Here is a 19756-nt window from a genome sequence, read left to right on the forward strand (position 1 = left end):
GGGAAGGCCTTGGTCACACTGGCCACCCCTTTAGAACCACGCATGGGCTTACATGGTTTTGCACATGCCCTGCGATGGACTGGCGACCTGTCCAGGGTGTATCCCCCGGAGGGATGAATGGATGGTTTTGCTCATCCCCATACACACAATGCACATGTAAGATGCAATGCCGACATATAAACAGTGGATGCAGTATATCACAATGTGATGTGATGTGAGAAGCCAACCAAACAAACCATGGCAACAGTTGCTCTTGCTGTCCAACAGACTAATGCCTCATAGCGCTGCCCTTGTGCTGGACTTTGGTGATATCCACTGTGCCATTCTCGTTAGAATTTTTAACACACAAGAAAGTTTCTCCATGCTAGAATATTTAATGGTATGTTTTTAGTTGAATTTTAGCTTTGCTTAATATGTTAAATTGTACCGAGCCGAACAATGTCCATGTTTCTACTAAAAACATCCTGTTTATACCATGGCTGTGGAATGCAGCATAATGCTGACATGTTGCCGTTAAAAAGGTTCTCATCGCAGTTTAATATGTCTCCAAATGTCGCCATGCTGGCAGGACTACAGTTTCAGTGGTACTGCTCTGCGCACATGTGGATGAAGGTGTTATGCTCTGTGCTATGCTATGATTTCTTTTGAACAGGCTTTGTTTGTTGTTGTTTGTTGTTCATTATCGGGCGCGTCCACACTAAAGTGCAAGTTGGATTGGCCTTGAAACTTGATTTCCACAATTATAAAATTCAGTCCTTAAGGTTTTTATTTGTTTTAGTTAAAAAAAATGAAATATATTAAAGTCTGTTTCTTTTCTTTGACAAGATTACTAATGTAAAGACAACCCAGACCAGCTAGCTGCCTATTTCCGTGAGCCATGAATGATGGAGGAACTAAGGCAGAGGCTTACAGAAAAAGATTTTTCTGTAAGTTTAATAAAAAAAGTTCTACAAAAGGCAACCATTGCCATGATGGCACTCTAGCTCAAAAATTACTGTCAGAGGGCAATGCTAGACTTGGGGCAACTACGACATCTAGTGAAGTCACCTTCACACATATTCAGCTCCCAAGCCATGTTTAATTTAGCCAACTGTGAATTTGGCCAAATGCCCTCAACCTAACCTGGCCAGCTCTGTCCTTCATAACTTGTTATCGGTCATTTCGGACATTCCCTGACAAACACAAACTAGTTCTATGGGGTAATGTCAATACTTGTATCCCTGAGCATCTTATTAGCTAATCAGACTCACGTTGGAGAGTACCTCTGCAGGTTTGCAGTGTATTGCTTATATTATAATAGTTCCTAAGAATTACTTATAAAAATTTTAAAATAAATAAATAATAAATACTTAATAAACAATGTAAATACATGCAAATAAAATAGATAATATAAAAGCAAATCAATGAAATCTTCATAAGATATGTTTCTGTCAATATATTTAAAATGGTTAATTATAGAGATACTTACTGGATTTTGAATTTCTTTGCAATAGTGGTGATGGGAACCAGAGGGCTTGATGTCTACACTGCATATATATACAACCCCATTTCCAAAAAAGTTGGGACGCTGTGCAGAATGTAAATAAAAACATGATGCAGTGATGTGTAAATCATGTGAACCACATTTTTAAAGGAAAATAGTACAAAGACAACAAATCAAATGTTGAAACTGAGAAATTTGATAGTTTTTTGAAAAATATTTGCTCATTTTGAATTTGATGCCAACAACACGTTCCAAAAAAGTTGGGACGTGGGTCTGTTTACCGCTGATTTTCATCACCTCTTCTTTAACAGCACTCTTAAGTGTTTGGGAACTGAGGAGACGCTGCTGTACTTCTGGAAGTGAAATGTTTTCTGTTCTTGTTTGATACAGGATTTCAGCTGCTCATCAGTTTCAGGGGCTCATTTGTCATATTTTTCATTTCATAATGTGCCAAATGTTTTCAGTGGTGACTGGTCTGGACTGCAGGCAGGTCAGTTTAGCACCCAGACTCTTTTAATATGGTGCAATGCTGCTGTAATACATGCAGAATGTGGTTTGACATTGTCTTATTGAAATAATCAAGGCTGTCTGGACGGCAGCATATGTTGCCAAAACATGTATATATCATTCAGCATTAATGGTGCCTTCACAAATGAGCACGTCACCCATGCCATGTGCACTAATGTCCCCATAAACCATCATGAATACTGGCTTTTTAACTGTGCACTGATAACAAGCTGAGTGGTCTTTAGCCCGGAGGACACAGTGTCCATGATTTCCAAAAAGAATTTCAAATGTTGATTCATCAGACCACAGGACACTTTTCCCATTCCCCTCAGTCAATTTTAAATGAACCCCTCCTCCTCATTAATTCTGAAAGACTCCATCTCTCTGAGATGCTCTTTATACCAAATCATGTTACAAGCCAGGTGTTTTTCTTAGCATGTCACAACTTTACCAGCCTTTTGTTCCCTGTCCCAACTTTTTTGGAACGAGTTGTTGGCATCAAATTAAAAATGGGCAAATATTTAAAAAAAAACAATAACATTTCTCAGTTTCACCATTTTACATCTTGTCTCTATACTATTTTTGGGAAAATATAGGGTTTTCATGATTTGCACATCATTGCATTTTGTTTTCCCGCGACCCTGACAGAGAAGCGGTTTAGAAAATGGATGGATGGATGGATGCATTTTGTTTTTGTTTGTATTTTGCACAGCAGCACAACTTTTTTGGAAATGCGGTTGTATATATATATATATATATATATGTTTTTATGTGATATTGGTAATAGTAGAGTAGTGATCAATCAGGGAAAAAGAAATGTTTTAGGGCACTATTTTGACACCACCCTGTAGTTTTTTTAAAAGATTAAAAAAATATATGTCTTATTTCAAAACTATTGTAAAACACTGTCTCAGACATTAAGCAGCAAATTCATAATCATTTCATGTAATAACTTTCTGAGTGGTAGCTTTTAGAAGCAGTAGACTCTTTAGTCATCTGGTTCCTATCACCACCACTGTGATCAATTCTGATTTGGTAAATTTCTCTAGAATGGAGCATTTAATACCAAACCATTTCACATCACTTTGTTTATGTCTTTGTTTAAGTCATTTAATTATCCACAGTTTTTGAAAAAAATATGGAATTCCTCTTACATATGGAATACCTATAAATATGGAGAACATTGATTTTCAATCAAATACTTAAAAAGCCCCTCTTCACAAAAGGGAAAAATTACACTAATATTTTATTGATTGTTATATGCAACACCTCTTAGGTTACTTTTCCTCTGACCAGTGAATTACACTGTCTTAATTGCTCCGTTAATCTTTTAAAGTCATGTGAGAAAGCAGGTCCAACAGATTGGAACTGTCATGGGATTACAGTAACACTATTAGCTGTCTGCAGACAGGGGTTGGCACCAGATTAAATCATCGCTGGAGGAGGAGCGGAGTCCCCAAGGCTCTGCCCTCCTCTCAGCTCTCACTTTCTCTGCTGCAGCTCTGAGGAAATTACTGGCTGGATGGCTCCAGGGGCACTGTGACACACTGCGTTGCCACTGCCAAAAGACTGCAGTCACCTGCTTTTTTTTCTTGGCTCCACGGCCATGTTGATTTCATGGTGGTACTTATACCTGGGAGCTCAAAGCATCTACAGACAAGGCAAGTGCTCAATCAAAGCTTACATTTGTGCCAGAATAGAACTGCAGTGCATATAAATATTTCAGTGTGCTGGCGTGGATTGCCAGCGTGTGTGCTAGCAGAGGATCTGATTTTGCTTATGGAGAACGAGAGAAGGAAAGAGCGTGTGCCTTCCATAGTGTGGGTGTGTCGTAGAAGTGACCTTGATCTAAGGAGACTTGGATCAGATATTGAGCAGGTTGTTATTGCATTTGAGAGGATTTTCTGACCAAGACCTGCTGCACATTCTACTTGCTGAGCATCAGGATAGTGTCAGAATAGGAGCTCACTAAAGAACTATTTATAGAGATATGTGGGTTTTTTCCCCTGTGTAAATGTTATTTACAGTGTCCATCCCAGCCTTGCAGTGCTGCTGGTAGTATGATCACTAAAAAAAGTAACATTTGTAAAATTTTAATATTTGGATCCTCTATTTTAAAAGACTCATCTAATCATAATTTTGTTTGGGATGGTTCATTACTGTCCATATTTTCTGTTCTATACATGTGTCAACTTAACTTTCATGGTCTCTTTTTATTGATTGCCTTCAGCGATAATATTGAATGTTGAGCAGTCTAGGTCAGAGTGGACACCTGTGTATTTGTATGCACTGACATGACTGTGGTATGGCTGGTTTTCTGTAGTGGTGAACATGGCATCTGTGCTGCAGAAGCTCATCACTCCCCTGTTCAGTGGGCCTGCTGAGCCGCCTAGGAACAAAGTTACAGTGGTTGGAGTGGGACAGGTTGGCATGGCCTGCGCTGTCAGTATCCTGCTACGGGTAAGGTTGCTACAACTCTGCACCAGTACAGTCTGCCACTGAGTATTTACTTTTGTCACTGTTTTCACTGTATCTTTTTGTTGGTAGTACTAAGGAAAGGTCACAAAAAGAACAAAAACAGATCAAATCTATCTTGACAATCACATCAGTGCGATATTTACAGATGCTATTCTGCCTACTCTATTAATTAAGGCCAACTAAACAATGCTTACTCAAAATGTCCAAAACTGAATTTTTCTACTTGTTTAATCAGTAGATATTTGGGTATAAAAGCAGACGTCTGCATCTCCAGACCATAATCTAATACAAAAGATTTAAAGCCTGTGATACTAAGAGAGTAATCTTCTTTGGCTAATTAACAGCAAATCAGGGAACTGTCACTACAATCCAGTCAAGAGCCGGCTTCTAGCCCTGAGCTTGGTTTGAGAAGATGAATCACGAATTACAGAAGAACCAGAAAAAGAAGATCACTGAAACTGTACAGCTTAGTGTATTTCTCACAACTTTGTAGGAGCTCGCTGATGAGTTGGCCCTGGTTGATGTGATGGAAGATAAGTTGAAAGGAGAGATGATGGACTTGCAGCATGGAAGCCTTTTCCTCAAAACTCCTAAGATTGTCTCAGGAAAAGGTAAGCAGCTCGACAAATGAGCAGAATTACTCTATGGTTATAGATTCCATGCCTGCATTTTCACATGAATGGTATGTGTATCACAGAGAAGTAACTCGTTAAATGGTAAGTTGTAACAGCATGTAAAAATCTATGATTTGAAGGGAAACTGGCTATCATATAATTCTCACTCACTTAAGTCTCTTATTGTTCCACAGATTACTCAGTGACAACGAACTCACGCATTGTGGTGGTGACAGCAGGTGTACGTCAGCAGGAAGGTGAGAGCAGACTCAATCTGGTGCAAAGGAATGTCAACATCTTCAAGCACATCATCCCTCAGATTGTAAGATACAGCCCCAACTGTGTCCTCATTGTGGTGTCTAACCCAGGTACACAAACATGTTTTCTAACAAATACAACAACAATTTCTCTGATTTACTGATAGATGTATTAGATTTGTACAGACATACATCACACACTCTAAAGCTGAGTTGTGTGTATGCAGTGGACATTTTGACCTATGTGACCTGGAAGCTGAGTGGTCTCCCCAAGCACCGTGTGATTGGCAGTGGCACTAACCTGGACTCAGCACGCTTCCGCTACCTAATGGCAGAACGCCTGGGTATCCACCCCACTAGCTTTAATGGATGGATCCTGGGAGAGCATGGTGACTCTAGTGGTAAGACAACATCCCTCATTTGAATTTTCTAAATTTTACAGCACTTTTTGCTTTATAGAGCAGTGGTTTTGAGAACGGCACCATATAATTGTAATTCATTATTTATATCATGAAATAGTAAGAATGCAACAATCATAAATGTTTATTTTATTTTCAGTTTCTGATTTATTTACAGCTAAATTGGCTGATGGCTGATTTTTATTACTCTTTTTATCTTAAAATAAACACATGAAGCATTCCAATGCATTTACAGTACTTTCTGTAAGCCAGTTACAATATAAATAACATTTGCTTTTTAATAGGCCAGACTGACACTTTGTATGACTATTTTGTATATTAAAATGAAAAAAGTTTAAATCACTGTTTAAATCACTTGAGTGCTACATAAAAAATAAGAAGCAACTAGCTATTTAGCACAATGAGTCATGCATAACTCTTCTAGAACATTTTTGTATAGGCATAGCAGCAGCTTTCAAATACAGCATGAGTGCACTTGCTTATGTTATTTATATCATAAAATTGCACTGCTGTTGGGCAAAATGAAGCTAAATGGATTTCTTTGAACACAGTTAAAACTGTTACAGTGACTGTTGCAATTCTCGTCTAATATTCACTGATCAGAATTATACCCACTGATAATACACTCTGATGCAAATGTGCGTAATAACAAGCATTAGGTATACAATTTACATTCTAGTCCCTGTTTGGAGCGGAGCAAATGTGGCAGGAGTGAACCTGCAGAAACTGAACCCGGACATCGGCAAAGACAGTGACCGGGAGAACTGGAAAGAAACTCACAAGATGGTGGTTGACAGGTATATCCATCATCCATCTTCCATATGATCTTTGTTACATTATCCATCTTAGAAACCACAACTGGAGTGTTGTGTTAATTGTCTACAGCGCCTACGAGGTGATCAGACTGAAAGGCTACACTAACTGGGCTATTGGACTGAGTGTCGCTGACCTGACCGAGAGTCTCATTAAAAATATGTACAGAGTCCACCCCGTCTCGACAATGGTGAAGGTCAGTCAAATGAATAAAATAAAGCATTAAGACTCATACTTATGCAATTGATTTGCTTATCTATCTGTGCTGTTGAGCTAAAACTAACAATCCGCATACATGTTGCTCGACAGAAGCCACATAGATGAAAATGTCTAATTTTGTTCAACAGGGCATGTATGGAATCAGCGATGAGGTCTACCTCAGCCTGCCATGTGTGCTGAACAGCAGTGGAGTTAGCAGCGTGGTCAACATGACGCTGACTCAGGACGAGGTGTCCCAGCTGAAGAAGAGCGCAGACATGCTGTGGAACATTCAGAAAAACCTGAAGGATTTGTAGGATGCCCAGAAGAGAGAGCCCTCATACACAGAGTCACATTGGGCCAGCACCTGTACTCAAAGTAGCTTTAGGAATACTGATCCAAGATCACTTTTCCTCCGTCTTCATGCTTAAAGTTAATATGAGCAAATCAAAATAGATATAGATACAGCACTTTTAATCAATAATGACTTGAGAATGTGTTGACTGCGATGTGTAAATCAACATGTAAATTTTATGTATAAAATGTATGTAAAAAGTAAGCTGAATGTTCACATCAATTTTTGATTAAGATAAGACTGAAGTCTGAAAATAAAGACTTGGGAGACTGAATGTTTACAGACACTGGAAAGTTTTATTAAATTGTGGCTTTCTCCATGTAAAAATGTACACAGTCTTATACATTGTTTAAAATACATATTTACAAACTGTTGTTTTCACAAAGGCTACCAATTCTTCACCGAGTGAGGAAAATGGAGAGACATGATGGTTGTGGCTCTCATAACAGGTTCAACACAGCACGCTTCAGAAAGCAGTTGGCACTTTAAGGCTCAACACAAAGATCCAGTAACACCTTCATACAGAACCTAAATAGATCTCTATGTAACAGTGTAGTCAAAAAAAAGCAAACAGTGAAGTAGCAGTCCTTTCAGAAGCAGGTCAAGGGGCATCAGTGATAGTCAATCAAAATACGCCCTTTGTTGGTTCAACAAGTCCATGTTACCTCCTTGATGGAGGTATGCAACACCACAATACTGGGCCCAATTTGGGCTGTGGATCAGTTCCCAAAAGAGTAATAGCTCTCCATTGGTAACATTGCTTCCATAGCAGGCAACCATTTGTGCCAAACAAAAGCATCACCTCCTCTCAAAGATGAGAAATTCTCATCTTTGACATTCACTGGGAGTGTTACCAGATGGGCATCAAGTTAGGAGTACAAGTGAAAAATTTAAATAAGTGGTGACCACTCCTAGGATGAAAAATATATAAAAGTCTGTTATACCATGGCGTTGCTCTCACCCACTTTATCCACCAACTGGAAGGAAAAAAAATTAAAGATCATTAAATCATTAAGATAGCAAGATGGTGCTATCATACAAGTTTTCTGAAATTCAAAAAAAGAAATAAAAAAGCTGGTGCATGTGCAGCTTTCCATGAGTGCACATAACCGTCTATTACTGGTAAATGGCACATATGCACTTACCCCACTGATCCCAGGGAGATTGAGCAGTGATCCAAGAATTGGTATTCTTCTGATGAAGCCCACTGCCACTGGGAAGAAGCCCCTGAATAGCAAGAAGAGGATAAATTAATCCAGATGCCCAAACATAGGCTACAACGTGCCACTTTCTCCACCTTCATAAGATTTCCCTGAATTAAATGGGGCTTTGTAGTACTTGTACATAATCCACAACTTGTACAAACTTGACAATCAGCATGTTTTGCATGTCTGTTGTGTACTTTTTGGCCACTATATCCTTCTCTTCAATGTCAACGAACAAAACAGTAACAAAGTAACAATACTACTTGTGAAAAAGTGCTTAGAATTTCTATACACGATCAAAGGCCTAACACTATTAGATAATTTCTGATAGGTAAACAGTGGAAGCTGCACAAAACAATTATGAATTGGTGCCCAAGAGTATGATTTTTTATTCTCTTTAACTGAGAGGCCTGCAGAGTTTAGTTGCATTCACAAAGATTCTCAGAGCAGAAATGCTGATATAGGATATGTTCCAGTCAGTAAAGTCATAATAAATAAGAGAGAAATCTGATTCTAGAACAGCAATTCTGTTCCAAGACACTGTGAGAATACTGGTGCAGATCCACCTAATTAATGGGTCCAGGAACATGTGCATACGAGAAATAAGCACATCAAGTTAGGGTTGGCGCTCCAGAGCTGTGTCTGAATACTGCTTTCCTTGATTTTGCCTGATCTTGTAGCCATGCTGAGTCACATACTGGTCAGCTCTCTCACTGTTTTAATGAGAACATGGGCTACAGATAAGGCTAAATCAAGGAATGCAGATAGGACGTTTCACAGACCCACTCAGACACTGAAAGCAGGGCTGGGGCAGCTTTGTCCTAAACTCACCTAAAAAGCAGGAAGAACCCATAAACCTCCAGGACCACACCAATGATCGGCCACCCGATCAACACCACAAACACACCTCCTAAGAAGAAACCTGTAGCTTTCATTTTGTGCCGCTGGAAAAAGAATCTAAAGGTCCTTTCCAATCCAATAACGAAGGACAGGCCTGCAACAAACAAGATCTGGACGGACAGACAAACAGACAAACACAGTCAGACCAATGTGAAACATCACTTGGACATCCGCTAAGTGAAGAGAGACAATCCTGGTCTGGCTGACTGACTAAGGTGGGGTTCACAGGGCTCAGGAGTTAACCTACCCACTCTAAAATCCCACCTGCCCGCCCTGATCAAACCATATATCAAAAGATCCACACACTCACATTTCCTATCGCCAGCAGCGCTTTATCGAAGAACAGGATCATCCCAAAGAAGAGGAAAAACACGCCGAAGCCTGTTAGTCCCATTCCGATCTCTGCAGGAACAAAGAGGGAAGAAGAAGGGCTTTAGCATCGCCCTCATTCTCAGTCTGGAAGGATTCACACAGCTACATACGCTCACTCGCTTCTGAGTAAATATAACCGCATGTAAAGAAGCGTCTTATATGAGGCTACACAGCCGTCTAGCTTCAGAAGCTTTGTGGATGTGTGAATTAGCTGTAAGGCTACAGGCCCCGTCGTCATGGAGTCTCTCATTCATTCAAACTACCGCCCACCAAACATTCCCACCCTTTAACCCCGCTGGTGTCTCCTCGAACAACGAGCACTGCCCGTCAGATAAGCAGAAACGGTCTATCCCACTCACTCTGCGAGTCCGTCAGGGAGATCATCTTCCCTCTGTGGATCGTTATCTGTTAGCGGAGAGAAGAAGCGCTGCACCGACTGACTTCGGCTATCGCCACGTCTTCCGGAAACACGTAGAGACGCAACACTGCTGAGAGTGTTACAGAAAAAAAGTCTCCCAGTTTCAGAAACATGTGCTAATGGCATGCAAAAATAATGCAACGCCCCAGATTTTAACAGCACAAAATATACAGATCAGCGAGGATGTTAAGGCAGTGCAGATAAATGTAAAAATTTTCCATATTTGTCCTTCTGTTGTCCCAGGATTTACACACCGTCTGTTTCAGCAAGTGATCTGAATGTTATATGTTTTATACCATTTAATTATTAAAATTCCAATCCACTAAAAAACTGATTGCAATATTTTATAAGGGAAAGAAGACATGAAAATGATTAGTATTAAAAGTTACTATTAAAGTATTAAAAATATTTTTTAGTATTAAAATATTAAAAATTATTTTTGGAATATTCTGACAGATTTGATTGGCTATTGACACTCTTCAATTAATATTTACATTAAAAAGTACATGTTGTATTTTATATATTATATATATTATACAAATAGCTCATAAATCATATTAACCTGCTGGGAGATTGTGAAATATTTTTTGGCACTCTGCGCACTCGTTTGTGAAGTTGACCGGCTGCTATAAAACCTCCTGGTCCGTCACGGGGCTGCGCTTGTCGGAAATGTAGTTTTCTTATTTTGGAGCGTGATGGCTGTGGCTACACAAACACGACGGTGAAGACTACAATAACCATATCACCCACAAGCTGCGCCTACAGAGAAGCCGGGATACGTGTTCATTGAACAGTTTTGCCTTCACTGACACTCTGGCTAGTGTATTTATCAGTATGCGGTCTCTCGGTTTAGTGTAGTTCGTGCAATATTTTTGGTCTTTGTGCACAAACAGTGTTTCCTGCCTGTGAAGATGAACACTGTGATCGCGGTGACTCTGGTTTTTGTTGGGTGCTGCAGTAATGTTGTGTTCCTAGAACTTTTGGTGAGGTGAGTGAGTGAAACTTGTCCAAACGATATTCTGATTAGAGAATATCGCCGTTTTGAGGTGTTTTTTTCAGTGCGAAGCCTCAATAATAACCCTTGAATCCAGACACAGCAGTGTGCACTGCAGTGAATGATAGATCACAGCTAATAACAGGAGGTGTCTATTCTGTACATGTTGTTCTGTGAAGTTGCTAAAACGGTTGAGGTTTCAGGGGTTGTATACTTTGTTCTTTGAAACTCTGCAGAGATTTCCCAGGATGTGGAAATATTGTCACGTTTGCCCAGTTTGCTTTCATTGCCCTCGAGGGCTTCATCTTCGAAACGAATTTCGGACGCAAGAAACCAGCCATACCTATCAGGTACCAGCCGCATGAGCATGCCGGACTTGTATATAAAAAAAGAGTCTTCACTTTTGCACACATAGCAGATCCCTGTAGTGGAAGAGTCTGTGTTAAGCACTCTGTGTGAGGGAGATAGCTTAGTGATTTTTGCAGGCAAATGTTTAACAGCCCAATGTATTGTAATACCCTTTAACTCAGAATTATATTGTTAGTTTAGTGTCCTTTCTTTAAACAATAAACTCAATTGGGTCTGACACGTTTTATTGATACAATCTGGTAGTAGTCCAAACATGAAGTGACCGTTATGTATTTTCCCTCTACAGTAACTACATGATAATGGTGACGATGTTCTTTACTGTAAGTGTCATAAACAACTACGCCCTCAACTTCAACATTGCAATGCCACTGCACATGATCTTCAGATCTGTGAGTCCAGTCTCTTTCTTATCTTTTGACTGAGCTTCTGATTGACAGTCATCTGTATGATTGGTATATTCTTTTTGATTGTTAAATGAATTTCATAAGTGACGTATATTTCTTGCTTTGCAGGGCTCTTTAATAGCCAATATGATACTGGGTATCATCATTTTAAAAAAAAGGTGGGTTAGATGCTGTTGTCGATGCAGAGGCTGATACTGATAACTTGATTTTGATACTAAGGCCCCAATTATATATTTTTCCAAAACCTTCTTTTAAATAGCAAACAGTAAGTGGATTTAGTTTAAACCAGACATGATGTGTTGGAAGTGAGAATGTATACTGACTGCAGTAGATTGCAGACTAATTAGGGGTGTCTAGTCTTATCAACAAAGGGCTGGTGTGGCTGCAGGTTTTCATTCCGTCAGACAGGAGCACACATGAGTAATTGTTTAAAGACTGAGAGCAACTGATTTATGAGTAGGATTAGACTTGATTCTGCTTGTTTGGGATGAAAACATGCAGCCACACCAGTCCTTTGCTGATGAAGAACACCCTTAGGTATTGAAAAGTTTTGATACTCTGTAATTTCTGTAATCTGGTCGGTGCCTTAAAAACAGTAAAGTTTGGTAAGCCATTGCTAATGTGCTACTAATGTAATATTTGTCTTACCAATAAAGGTATTCAGCAAGCAAATACCTTTCTATAGTTCTGGTATCACTCGGCATATTCATCTGCACCTTCATGTCTGCCAAACAAGTGGTAAGGGTTTTTTTTTTTTTTTTTAGAGCCCCCCCCCCCCAAAAAAAACATTATTTGTAGTAACCTTGTATGACAGCACCTCTTCTTGTGGTTTGTCCCCATTCAAAAAGTCAGATCTGATTTGATGTTTATTTCTTTCTTTCCTAGAGTGTTGAAAAGGGTGCCACAGAAGAGGAAGGAGTTTATGCCTTCTTGCACTGGCTTTTAGGTAGAGACATTACGGTGAAGCACACCAGCCCTGTCTCTGTTGTTGGCATCTTGTACAGCAGAATTTCTTTATTTTTCTCGTATTATAATAAAGTTTGCCACCGTATTGTGATATAATAAGGAGAACCTGTTTATAAGATTACAGGAGAGTACACAACTGAAAGTTCTGTATTTGTTTAAGGTATTGGCATGCTGACTTTTGCCCTACTAATGTCGGCACGTATGGGCATTTTCCAAGAGACTTTGTACAAGCAGTACGGCAAGCACTCTAAAGAGGCCCTCTTCTATAATGTGAGTTCAGTTCCATTTTACGTACTAGCCCATAAACTCATTGTTAGATTTAATGAAAAAAGTTTTGGTTCAAAACAATTGTTCTGTTTCTTTCAGCATTGTCTGCCTTTACCAGGGTTTCTGCTGCTCTCAACTAACATCTATAATCATGCTGTTCTCTTCAGTCAAAGCAGTGAGTCTGTTCTTAAGCACTTTGCTTTTAGCTGGGAGGTTTGTGGGCTTCTACATTAGGCTCTGTCATTGGGGAGGGAGTGCCAGTGCTAGCTGGGATCCTTTGAGAGTACAATTAGCCATGCTTGCTTTAGCTGGGAAATTTGTCATAGCTTCTTTTCCGCACTGGTGCAGACCAGTAGATCATGTAAATGTCTCTTTGGTAGCCTCTGCTTAAAGTGTGTTGAACTACTATGTAGCATTTCAGCAGTCTACTTATTGTTCTATGGCAGTGGAGAAGAGTTACAGTCCATCCATCCATCCATCCATCCATCCATCCATCCATTATCTTCCGCTTCTCCGGCGTTCGGGTCGCGGGGGCAGCATCCTAAGCAATGAGGCCCAGACCTCCCTTTCCCTAGCCAATTCCACTAGCTCTCCAAGGGGGATTCCGAGGCGCTCCCGGGCCAGCTGGGCGGTATAGCCACGCCAGCGTGTCCTGGTTCTTCCCCGGGGTCTCCTCCCAGGTGGACTTGCCTGTCACACCTCCCAAGGGAGGTGTCCAGGAGGCATCCTAACCAGATGCCCGAACCACCTCAGCTGGCTAATCTCGACGTGAAGAAGCACCGGCTCTACTCCGACTCCCTCCTGGATGACCAAACTTCTCACCCTATCGCTAAGGGAGAGTCCAGACACCTTGCGGAGGAAACTCATTTCGGCTGCTTGTATTCGCAATCTTATTCTTTGGGTCATTACCCAAAGCTCATGACCATAGGTGAGGGTGGGAACATAGATCGACCGGTAAATCGAGAGCCTTGCCTTATGGCTCAGCTCTTTCTTTACCACAACAGAGCGGTAAAGAGCCCGCATCACTGCTGACCCAGCACCAATCCGCCTGTCAATCTCCCGCGCCCTTGTACCATCACTCATGAACAAGACCCTGAGATACTTGAACTCCTCCACTTTAGGCAAGAGCCTAGAACCCAGAGAACGCTCTCCGCCCTTTTCCCGCCGGAGAACCATGGTCTCGGATTTAGAGGTACTGATTCTCATCCTGGCCGCTTCACACTCGGCTGCAAACTGATCCAGCGAAAGCTGAAGTTTGCGGCCTGATGTCCCCAATAGGACCACATCATCTGCAAACAGGTCACCAAACCAGACACCCTCCATCCCCTGACTGCGCCTAGAAATTCTATCCATAAAATGTATGAATAGAATCACTGACAAAGGGCAGCCCTGACGGAGTCCAACTCTCACTGGGAACGAGTCTGACTTACTGCCGGCTATGCGAACCAAACTCCAGCTTTGTTTGTACAGGGCCTGAATGGCTCATAGCAAAGACCCATGTACCCCGTACTCCCGAAGCACCTCCCACAGAATACCCCGGGGAACACAGTTGAATGCCTTCTCCAGATCCACAAAGCACATGTGGACTGGTTGGGCAAACTCCCATGAACCCTCCAGAATCCTGGAGAGGGTGAAGAGTTGGTCCAGTGTTCCATGACCAGGGCGGAACCGGCACTGCTCCTCCTGGATCCGAGGTTTGGCTATAAGCCGGACTCTCTTCTCCAGTACCCCTGCATAGGCCTTACCAGGGAGGCTGAGTAGTGTGATTCCCCTGTAGTTGGAACACACCCTCCTTTTTTAAAAAGAGGCACCACCACCCCAGTCTGCCAATCCAGTGGCACCGCCCCCGATGTCCACGCAATGTTGAAAGGGTGTGTCAGCCAAGACAGCCCCACAACATCCAGAGCCTTGAGGAACTCAGGGCGGATCTCATCCACCCCTGGAGCCTTGCCACCAAGGAGCTTCTTAACTACCTTAGCGACTTCGGCCTCAGTAATGGACAAGCCTATTCCCATGTCCCCAGACTCTTCCTCCTCACTGGAGAACGTGTCGGTGGGATTGAGAAGGTCCTCAAAGTATTCCTTCCACCGCCCGATGACGTCTTAAGTCGAAGTCAGCAGCACACCATGTCCACTATATACAGTGCTAGTGGCACACTGCTTTCCCCTTCTGAGTCGCCTGACGGTTTGCCAGAATCTTTTCGGAGCCTACTTAAAGTCACTTTCCAAGGCCTCACCAAACTCCTCCCATACACAGGTTTTTGCCTTGGTGACGACTGAAGCCGCAGATCGCTTGGCCTGTCGATACCTGCCAGCTGCCTCTGGTGTCCCACAGGCCAGCCATGCCCAGTAGGACTCCTTCTTCAGCTTGACGGCATCTCTCGAGGATTACCGCCCCGACAGGCACCAACTACCTTACGGCCACAGCTACAGTCAGCCGCTTCAACAATGGAGGAACGGAACATGTCCCATTCTGAGTCAATGTCCCCCACCTCCCCTGATATCTGGTCAAAGTTCTGAAGTTCTGAAGTCGAAGATCAATCTGACAGGTTCTTCTGCCAAATGTTCCCAGCAAACCCTCACTATATGTTTGGGCTTGCCTGGTCTGACCGGCATCTTCCCCCACCACCTGATCCAACTCACCACCAGGTGGTGATCAGTTGACAGCTCAGCTCCTCTCTTTACCCGAGTGTCCAAAACACATGGCCGCAAGTCCGATGACACGACTACAAAGTCAATCATTGAACTGCGGCCTAGTGTGCCATGTGCACTTATGGACATCCTTGTGTTCAAACATGGTGTTCGTGATGGACAAACTGTGGTTTGCACAGAAGTCCAAAAACTGAACACCACTCGGGTTCAGATCAGAGAGGTCATTCCTCCCAATCACACCCCTCCAGGTCTCACTGTCATTGCCCACGTGAGCATTAAAGTCCCCCAGTAGGACAATAGAGTCTCCAGGAGGAGCACTTTCAAGCACCCTTTCCAAGGACTCTAAGAAGGCTGGGTACTCTGAACTGCTGTTCGGTGCATAAGCACAGACAGCAGTCAGGACCCGTTCCCCAACCTGAAGGCGTAGGGAAGCTACCCTCTCGTCCACCGGCGAAAACCCCAACATACAGGCACCGAGTCGAGGGGCTATGAGAAAGCCCACACCTGCCCGCCGCCTCTCACCATGGGCAACTCCAGAAAAGAATAAAGTCCAGCCCCTCTCAAGGAGATTGGACCCAGAGCCCAAGCTGTGTGTTGAGGTGAGCCCGACTATATCTAGCCGGTATCTCTCAACCTCGCGCACCAACTCAGGCTCCTTCCCCACCAGTGAGGTAACATTCCAAGTTCCAAAAGCCAGTTTCAGCAACTGAGGATCAGAATGCCAAGGCCCACGCCTTAGGACACTGCCCAATCCACAAAGCACCGAACCCCTACTACTACTGCCCCTCCCATTGGTGGTGGGTCGATGGGAGGGGGGACTCATGTAACTCCTTCGGGCCCGGCCGGGCACCATGAGTAAATGCCCGGCCACCAGACGCTCGCTGATGAGCCCCTCCCCCACGCCCGGCTCCAGGGTGGGGCCCCGGTAACCCTGTTCCGGGCAGGGTACACAAGTCCTGTTTTTGTCTTTTCATAGGGGTTATTATGGATCACACTTTGTCTGACCTGTCACCTAGGTCCAGTTTGCCATTGGAGACCCTACCAGGAGCTTTTGCTCCAGACAACATAGCTCTAGGATTATTCAAGCACGCAAACCCCTCCACCACGATAAGGTGGTGATCCATGGAGAGGAAGAGTTACAGTGGTGATGAAAATTAACGTAATACCTCAGTGCTGATAAAGCTATGTGTCTCCAGACTGGAAACTTTACAGATGGAGGTACACATTCTTAACTTTAGTGCCAGTGAATGTACCAAAATTTTATTCCCTGAAATTTTAGACCACTTTTATTGGTCCATTCATAATTACATGTTCACACAATGTAAAGCTGCTGTACTCAAAAACAGCAATAATCCTGTATGAGAAGTCACACCAGTCTTGTTCCCCCTCTTAAACTAATGTTTTGCTTTCGATTTAAGCAGAATACAACATTGACACTCCCACATTCCAGGATGATGGCTGTAGGGTGTCCGTATGTGACAGGTTCAACAGACATTATAGAACACTTGGAAAGTTTGACTGACAGGCAAAAACAGCAGATCCCAATTCTTGATTTAGCACAGCTGAAATAGGCACACTCAAACTATGAAGAGGGGGCTAGAATGGACAGGAGCTTTCTCAAGTGACTGGTGTAATCCTTCCTTGACAGGATTATCACTGTTATTTATGCAACTGGAAGCATAAACAAGTTTCAGAAAAGAAACTATGCATGCAACACATTTTATGTCTGGTGAGCTTATTACGATGGTGGTATGGAAAAAATGACTTTTTAACATTTTTTTGTTTTCTTTTTGTTTTGTTTTTTTCTGGTTTCTGACACTTTCTCTTGCAGCTCCTGTGGAAGTCCCTGTGATTGGTCAACCTGTGCCAATAATGTGGGTGTATTTGCTGATGAATGTCATCACACAGTATCCTTTTGACAGAAATAACACTGCTCTTTAGCTCAAGTGTGTGACTGCCTTCATGCAAATTTGTGCTTTGTCATTTATGATATAGTGAACTTTGAACACCTTAACATGCCTGCTCAGATATGTGTGCATTCGGGGTGTGTTCATTCTGACCACAGAGTGCACGTCTCTAACTGTTACGCTGGTAGTGACACTCCGTAAATTCCTGAGCCTCATCATCTCCATCCTGTACTTTCAGAACCCCTTCACACCTTGGCACTGGGTGGGCACAGCTGTGGTCTTTTTGGGCACATTGCTGTACACAGAGGTGTGGTCCAGCATCCGGACTGCAATAAAAGGAGAGAAACTAGAGAAGAAAGCAGAGTAAAAACGATGAACACAAATGTAATACCTCCTCTAGTATACATTTGTGCGCGTGTTTGTGTCTGCAGTGAAGTTTCACTGTTAAGAAAGTGTGCCTGTTACTGAGTAAATAGGTCAAGTCTTAAGAAAGCAAAGGTGTGTGTGGCCCAGTGTGCTGTGTCGCTGATAGATTACTCTTTTCATGGCCTTTTTTACACTGCTAAAATGGGATAAAGGCTGTGTTTCAGAAAGAGGAATGTAACTAAATATTGATCCTCTATTAACAAAACCATAAAACAGCACTTAAATGTAAATTTGTTTTCCTGGGTCCACTCCATTTGATTTTCTTATGTAAGACATACAACGTTTGTAGTTATTTTAGTCATGCTAGCTAGGTACAGTTGTTCTACAAGGTTAGTAATTTGTCTCAAGCTCAGATTTTTTTAGAGCTTCTTATTAAAAAATACATATACAAGATGATGAATTGTTGATAGATTAAGGATGTACACAGGTAGTCTACGTGATGCACACATTTCCATTTTTTTGTAACTGATACTGACTGATAGAACAGTTTGGAAACCTACATTTCTAGGAGAAGTTTCTCTGGTTTACAATAAAGTACAGAACAATGTTACTTATCATCTTTTATGGATCATACATAATGTATGTTTTGTATTCAGTTCTCTCAGGATGTTGTCTTTTACCCAGTAAGCTCTAAAAGGAAGTTTTGATTTCTCACGTATTGCACTGCCCCGTAAGTTGTGTTGATCAGTTTTCCATCATTTTCTGTTATTAAAATTAAAATGTTTCTTAATCTATATGGTATCTTGTTATGACTTTATGCCTAACAGGATATTATAAAAGCTGCCATTGGACAACGAAGGTTACTTAGGTGAAGGATAAACTAGCCAATAAAATAATAAAACCTTATTACAATTAATCAGTTACTGTGGTTATGAGCAGTTAATTCAATATATGGACTTTAGCTCTTCTTCAATACGTGGACTCAGCGCTTATTTCAAAAGACCTTTCCATTTGAAAAGGACCATGCAGCCTTCTCGTCAGCTGCGTCCAAAACCACATTCGTCTACAATAAATGATACGTCGAAACAGTAGACCATCAGCAGCGGTGTAGCAGGTGTGAAAATACAAACTTTAAAATTTTGGTTCTTTAGGGGTTCTTTAGTAAAGAAAATGGTTATACATAGAACTATAAACACTCAAATAACCCTTTGCATGATTAAAGGGTTCTTCTCTCTATATAAAACCAAAAGGGGTTCTTCTGTTGTTACAATGTCAAGGTTATGGTAATAGAAGAACCCTTTTCAGAAAGGTTGTATAAACAACATTATTGAACACATTCTCCATCAATCAGAAGAACCCTTTCATGATGCAAAGAACCCTTTAATCACACAAAGGGTTCTTTGAGTATTCATTTCTCTTCCCTAAAGAGTTCTTGAAGAACCATCAATTTTCAAAGTGTGCTTGAGTATTGCACTCAACAAATATTTTTGGAAGCTTTGTATTTTATTAAAGTGTTACTAAAAATGAATATGTCTCTCAGTTATATTTCCAAGAGACAAAACACATTTTTACTCCTTATGTTTTCATTTAGAACGTCTGAGTTCTTATTACAAATCTCAAAACAGATTTTTCTCTCTTTCTCTTGTGAATCAGTCTACTTGTTACATGTGTGAATTTATTGTTTTTATTAAAATGCTAGTGTCAGTGTAGCATGATGTTGCCCACAACTACAGAAATATATTTTTGTGCAAGGTTGGGTACTGGCTGTTGCTCACTTCATCACACATCACCAAGAAAACGAAGGAAACATCAT

At 41.6% G+C, this 19756-nt stretch overlaps 3 protein-coding genes across 4 annotated transcripts; 2 read left to right on the forward strand and 1 right to left on the reverse strand.

Annotated features, from left to right (window-relative positions):
* The first annotated feature begins 3596 nt into the window (after window positions 1-3596).
* ldhbb (lactate dehydrogenase Bb) lies at window positions 3597-7398 on the forward strand. Of its 2 annotated transcripts, none has more exons than XM_017700062.2 (8): window positions 3597-3651; window positions 4314-4450; window positions 4962-5079; window positions 5277-5450; window positions 5567-5740; window positions 6438-6555; window positions 6644-6767; window positions 6919-7398. In XM_017700062.2, exons 1-8 carry the CDS (start codon window positions 3597-3599, stop codon window positions 7084-7086), a joined length of 1068 nt encoding a protein of 355 aa, XP_017555551.1. In that variant the 3' UTR covers window positions 7087-7398. The 2 variants fall into 2 exon arrangements, with proteins under 2 accessions (XP_017555551.1, XP_017555552.1); XM_017700063.2 differs by lacking the exon at window positions 3597-3651 and adding an exon at window positions 3982-4045 and having other exon boundaries at window positions 6919-7086.
* Window positions 7399-7400: 2 nt separating this feature from the next.
* golt1bb (golgi transport 1Bb) lies at window positions 7401-10094 on the reverse strand. Its single transcript, XM_017700065.2, has 5 exons — window positions 9961-10094; window positions 9540-9631; window positions 9161-9339; window positions 8270-8351; window positions 7401-8101 (listed from the first exon to the last, which is right to left on the reverse strand). Exons 1-5 carry the CDS (start codon window positions 9983-9985, stop codon window positions 8063-8065), a joined length of 417 nt encoding a protein of 138 aa, XP_017555554.1. The 5' UTR covers window positions 9986-10094; the 3' UTR covers window positions 7401-8062.
* Window positions 10095-10793: 699 nt separating this feature from the next.
* Window positions 10794-18737, forward strand: slc35b4 (solute carrier family 35 member B4). Its single transcript, XM_017700006.2, has 10 exons — window positions 10794-11007; window positions 11250-11363; window positions 11669-11771; window positions 11895-11944; window positions 12443-12524; window positions 12672-12732; window positions 12913-13022; window positions 13119-13194; window positions 17502-17577; window positions 17698-18737. The coding sequence occupies exons 1-10, from the start codon at window positions 10931-10933 to the stop codon at window positions 17942-17944; spliced, it is 996 nt and encodes a 331-aa protein (XP_017555495.1). The 5' UTR covers window positions 10794-10930; the 3' UTR covers window positions 17945-18737.
* Window positions 18738-19756: the final 1019 nt, after the last annotated feature.

Source organism: Pygocentrus nattereri, chromosome 11 (genome assembly GCF_015220715.1).
Source record: "Pygocentrus nattereri isolate fPygNat1 chromosome 11, fPygNat1.pri, whole genome shotgun sequence".
NCBI lineage: Eukaryota > Metazoa > Chordata > Actinopteri > Characiformes > Serrasalmidae > Pygocentrus > Pygocentrus nattereri.

Bases quoted from the DNA above. Each gene is read 5' to 3' on its own strand.
- ldhbb (XM_017700062.2), top strand. From the start codon at position 3,597: ATGTTGATTTCATGGTGGTACTTATACCTGGGAGCTCAAAGCATCTAC. The intron at 4,451-4,961 runs GTAAGGTTGCTA...ACAACTTTGTAG, and splicing joins CTGTCAGTATCCTGCTACGG to GAGCTCGCTGATGAGTTGGC. The intron at 6,556-6,643 runs GTATATCCATCA...AATTGTCTACAG, and splicing joins CACAAGATGGTGGTTGACAG to CGCCTACGAGGTGATCAGAC.
- golt1bb (XM_017700065.2), bottom strand. From the start codon at position 9,985: ATGATCTCCCTGACGGACTCGCAGA. The intron at 9,632-9,960 runs GTGAGTGGGATA...TTGTTCCTGCAG, and splicing joins CTCCCTGACGGACTCGCAGA to AGATCGGAATGGGACTAACA. The intron at 9,340-9,539 runs GTGAGTGTGTGG...CTGTCCGTCCAG, and splicing joins CGCTGCTGGCGATAGGAAAT to ATCTTGTTTGTTGCAGGCCT.
- slc35b4 (XM_017700006.2), top strand. From the start codon at position 10,931: ATGAACACTGTGATCGCGGTGACTCTGGTTTTTGTTGGGTGCTGCAGT. The intron at 11,945-12,442 runs GTGGGTTAGATG...TTACCAATAAAG, and splicing joins ATCATCATTTTAAAAAAAAG to GTATTCAGCAAGCAAATACC. The intron at 13,023-13,118 runs GTGAGTTCAGTT...TGTTTCTTTCAG, and splicing joins AAGAGGCCCTCTTCTATAAT to CATTGTCTGCCTTTACCAGG.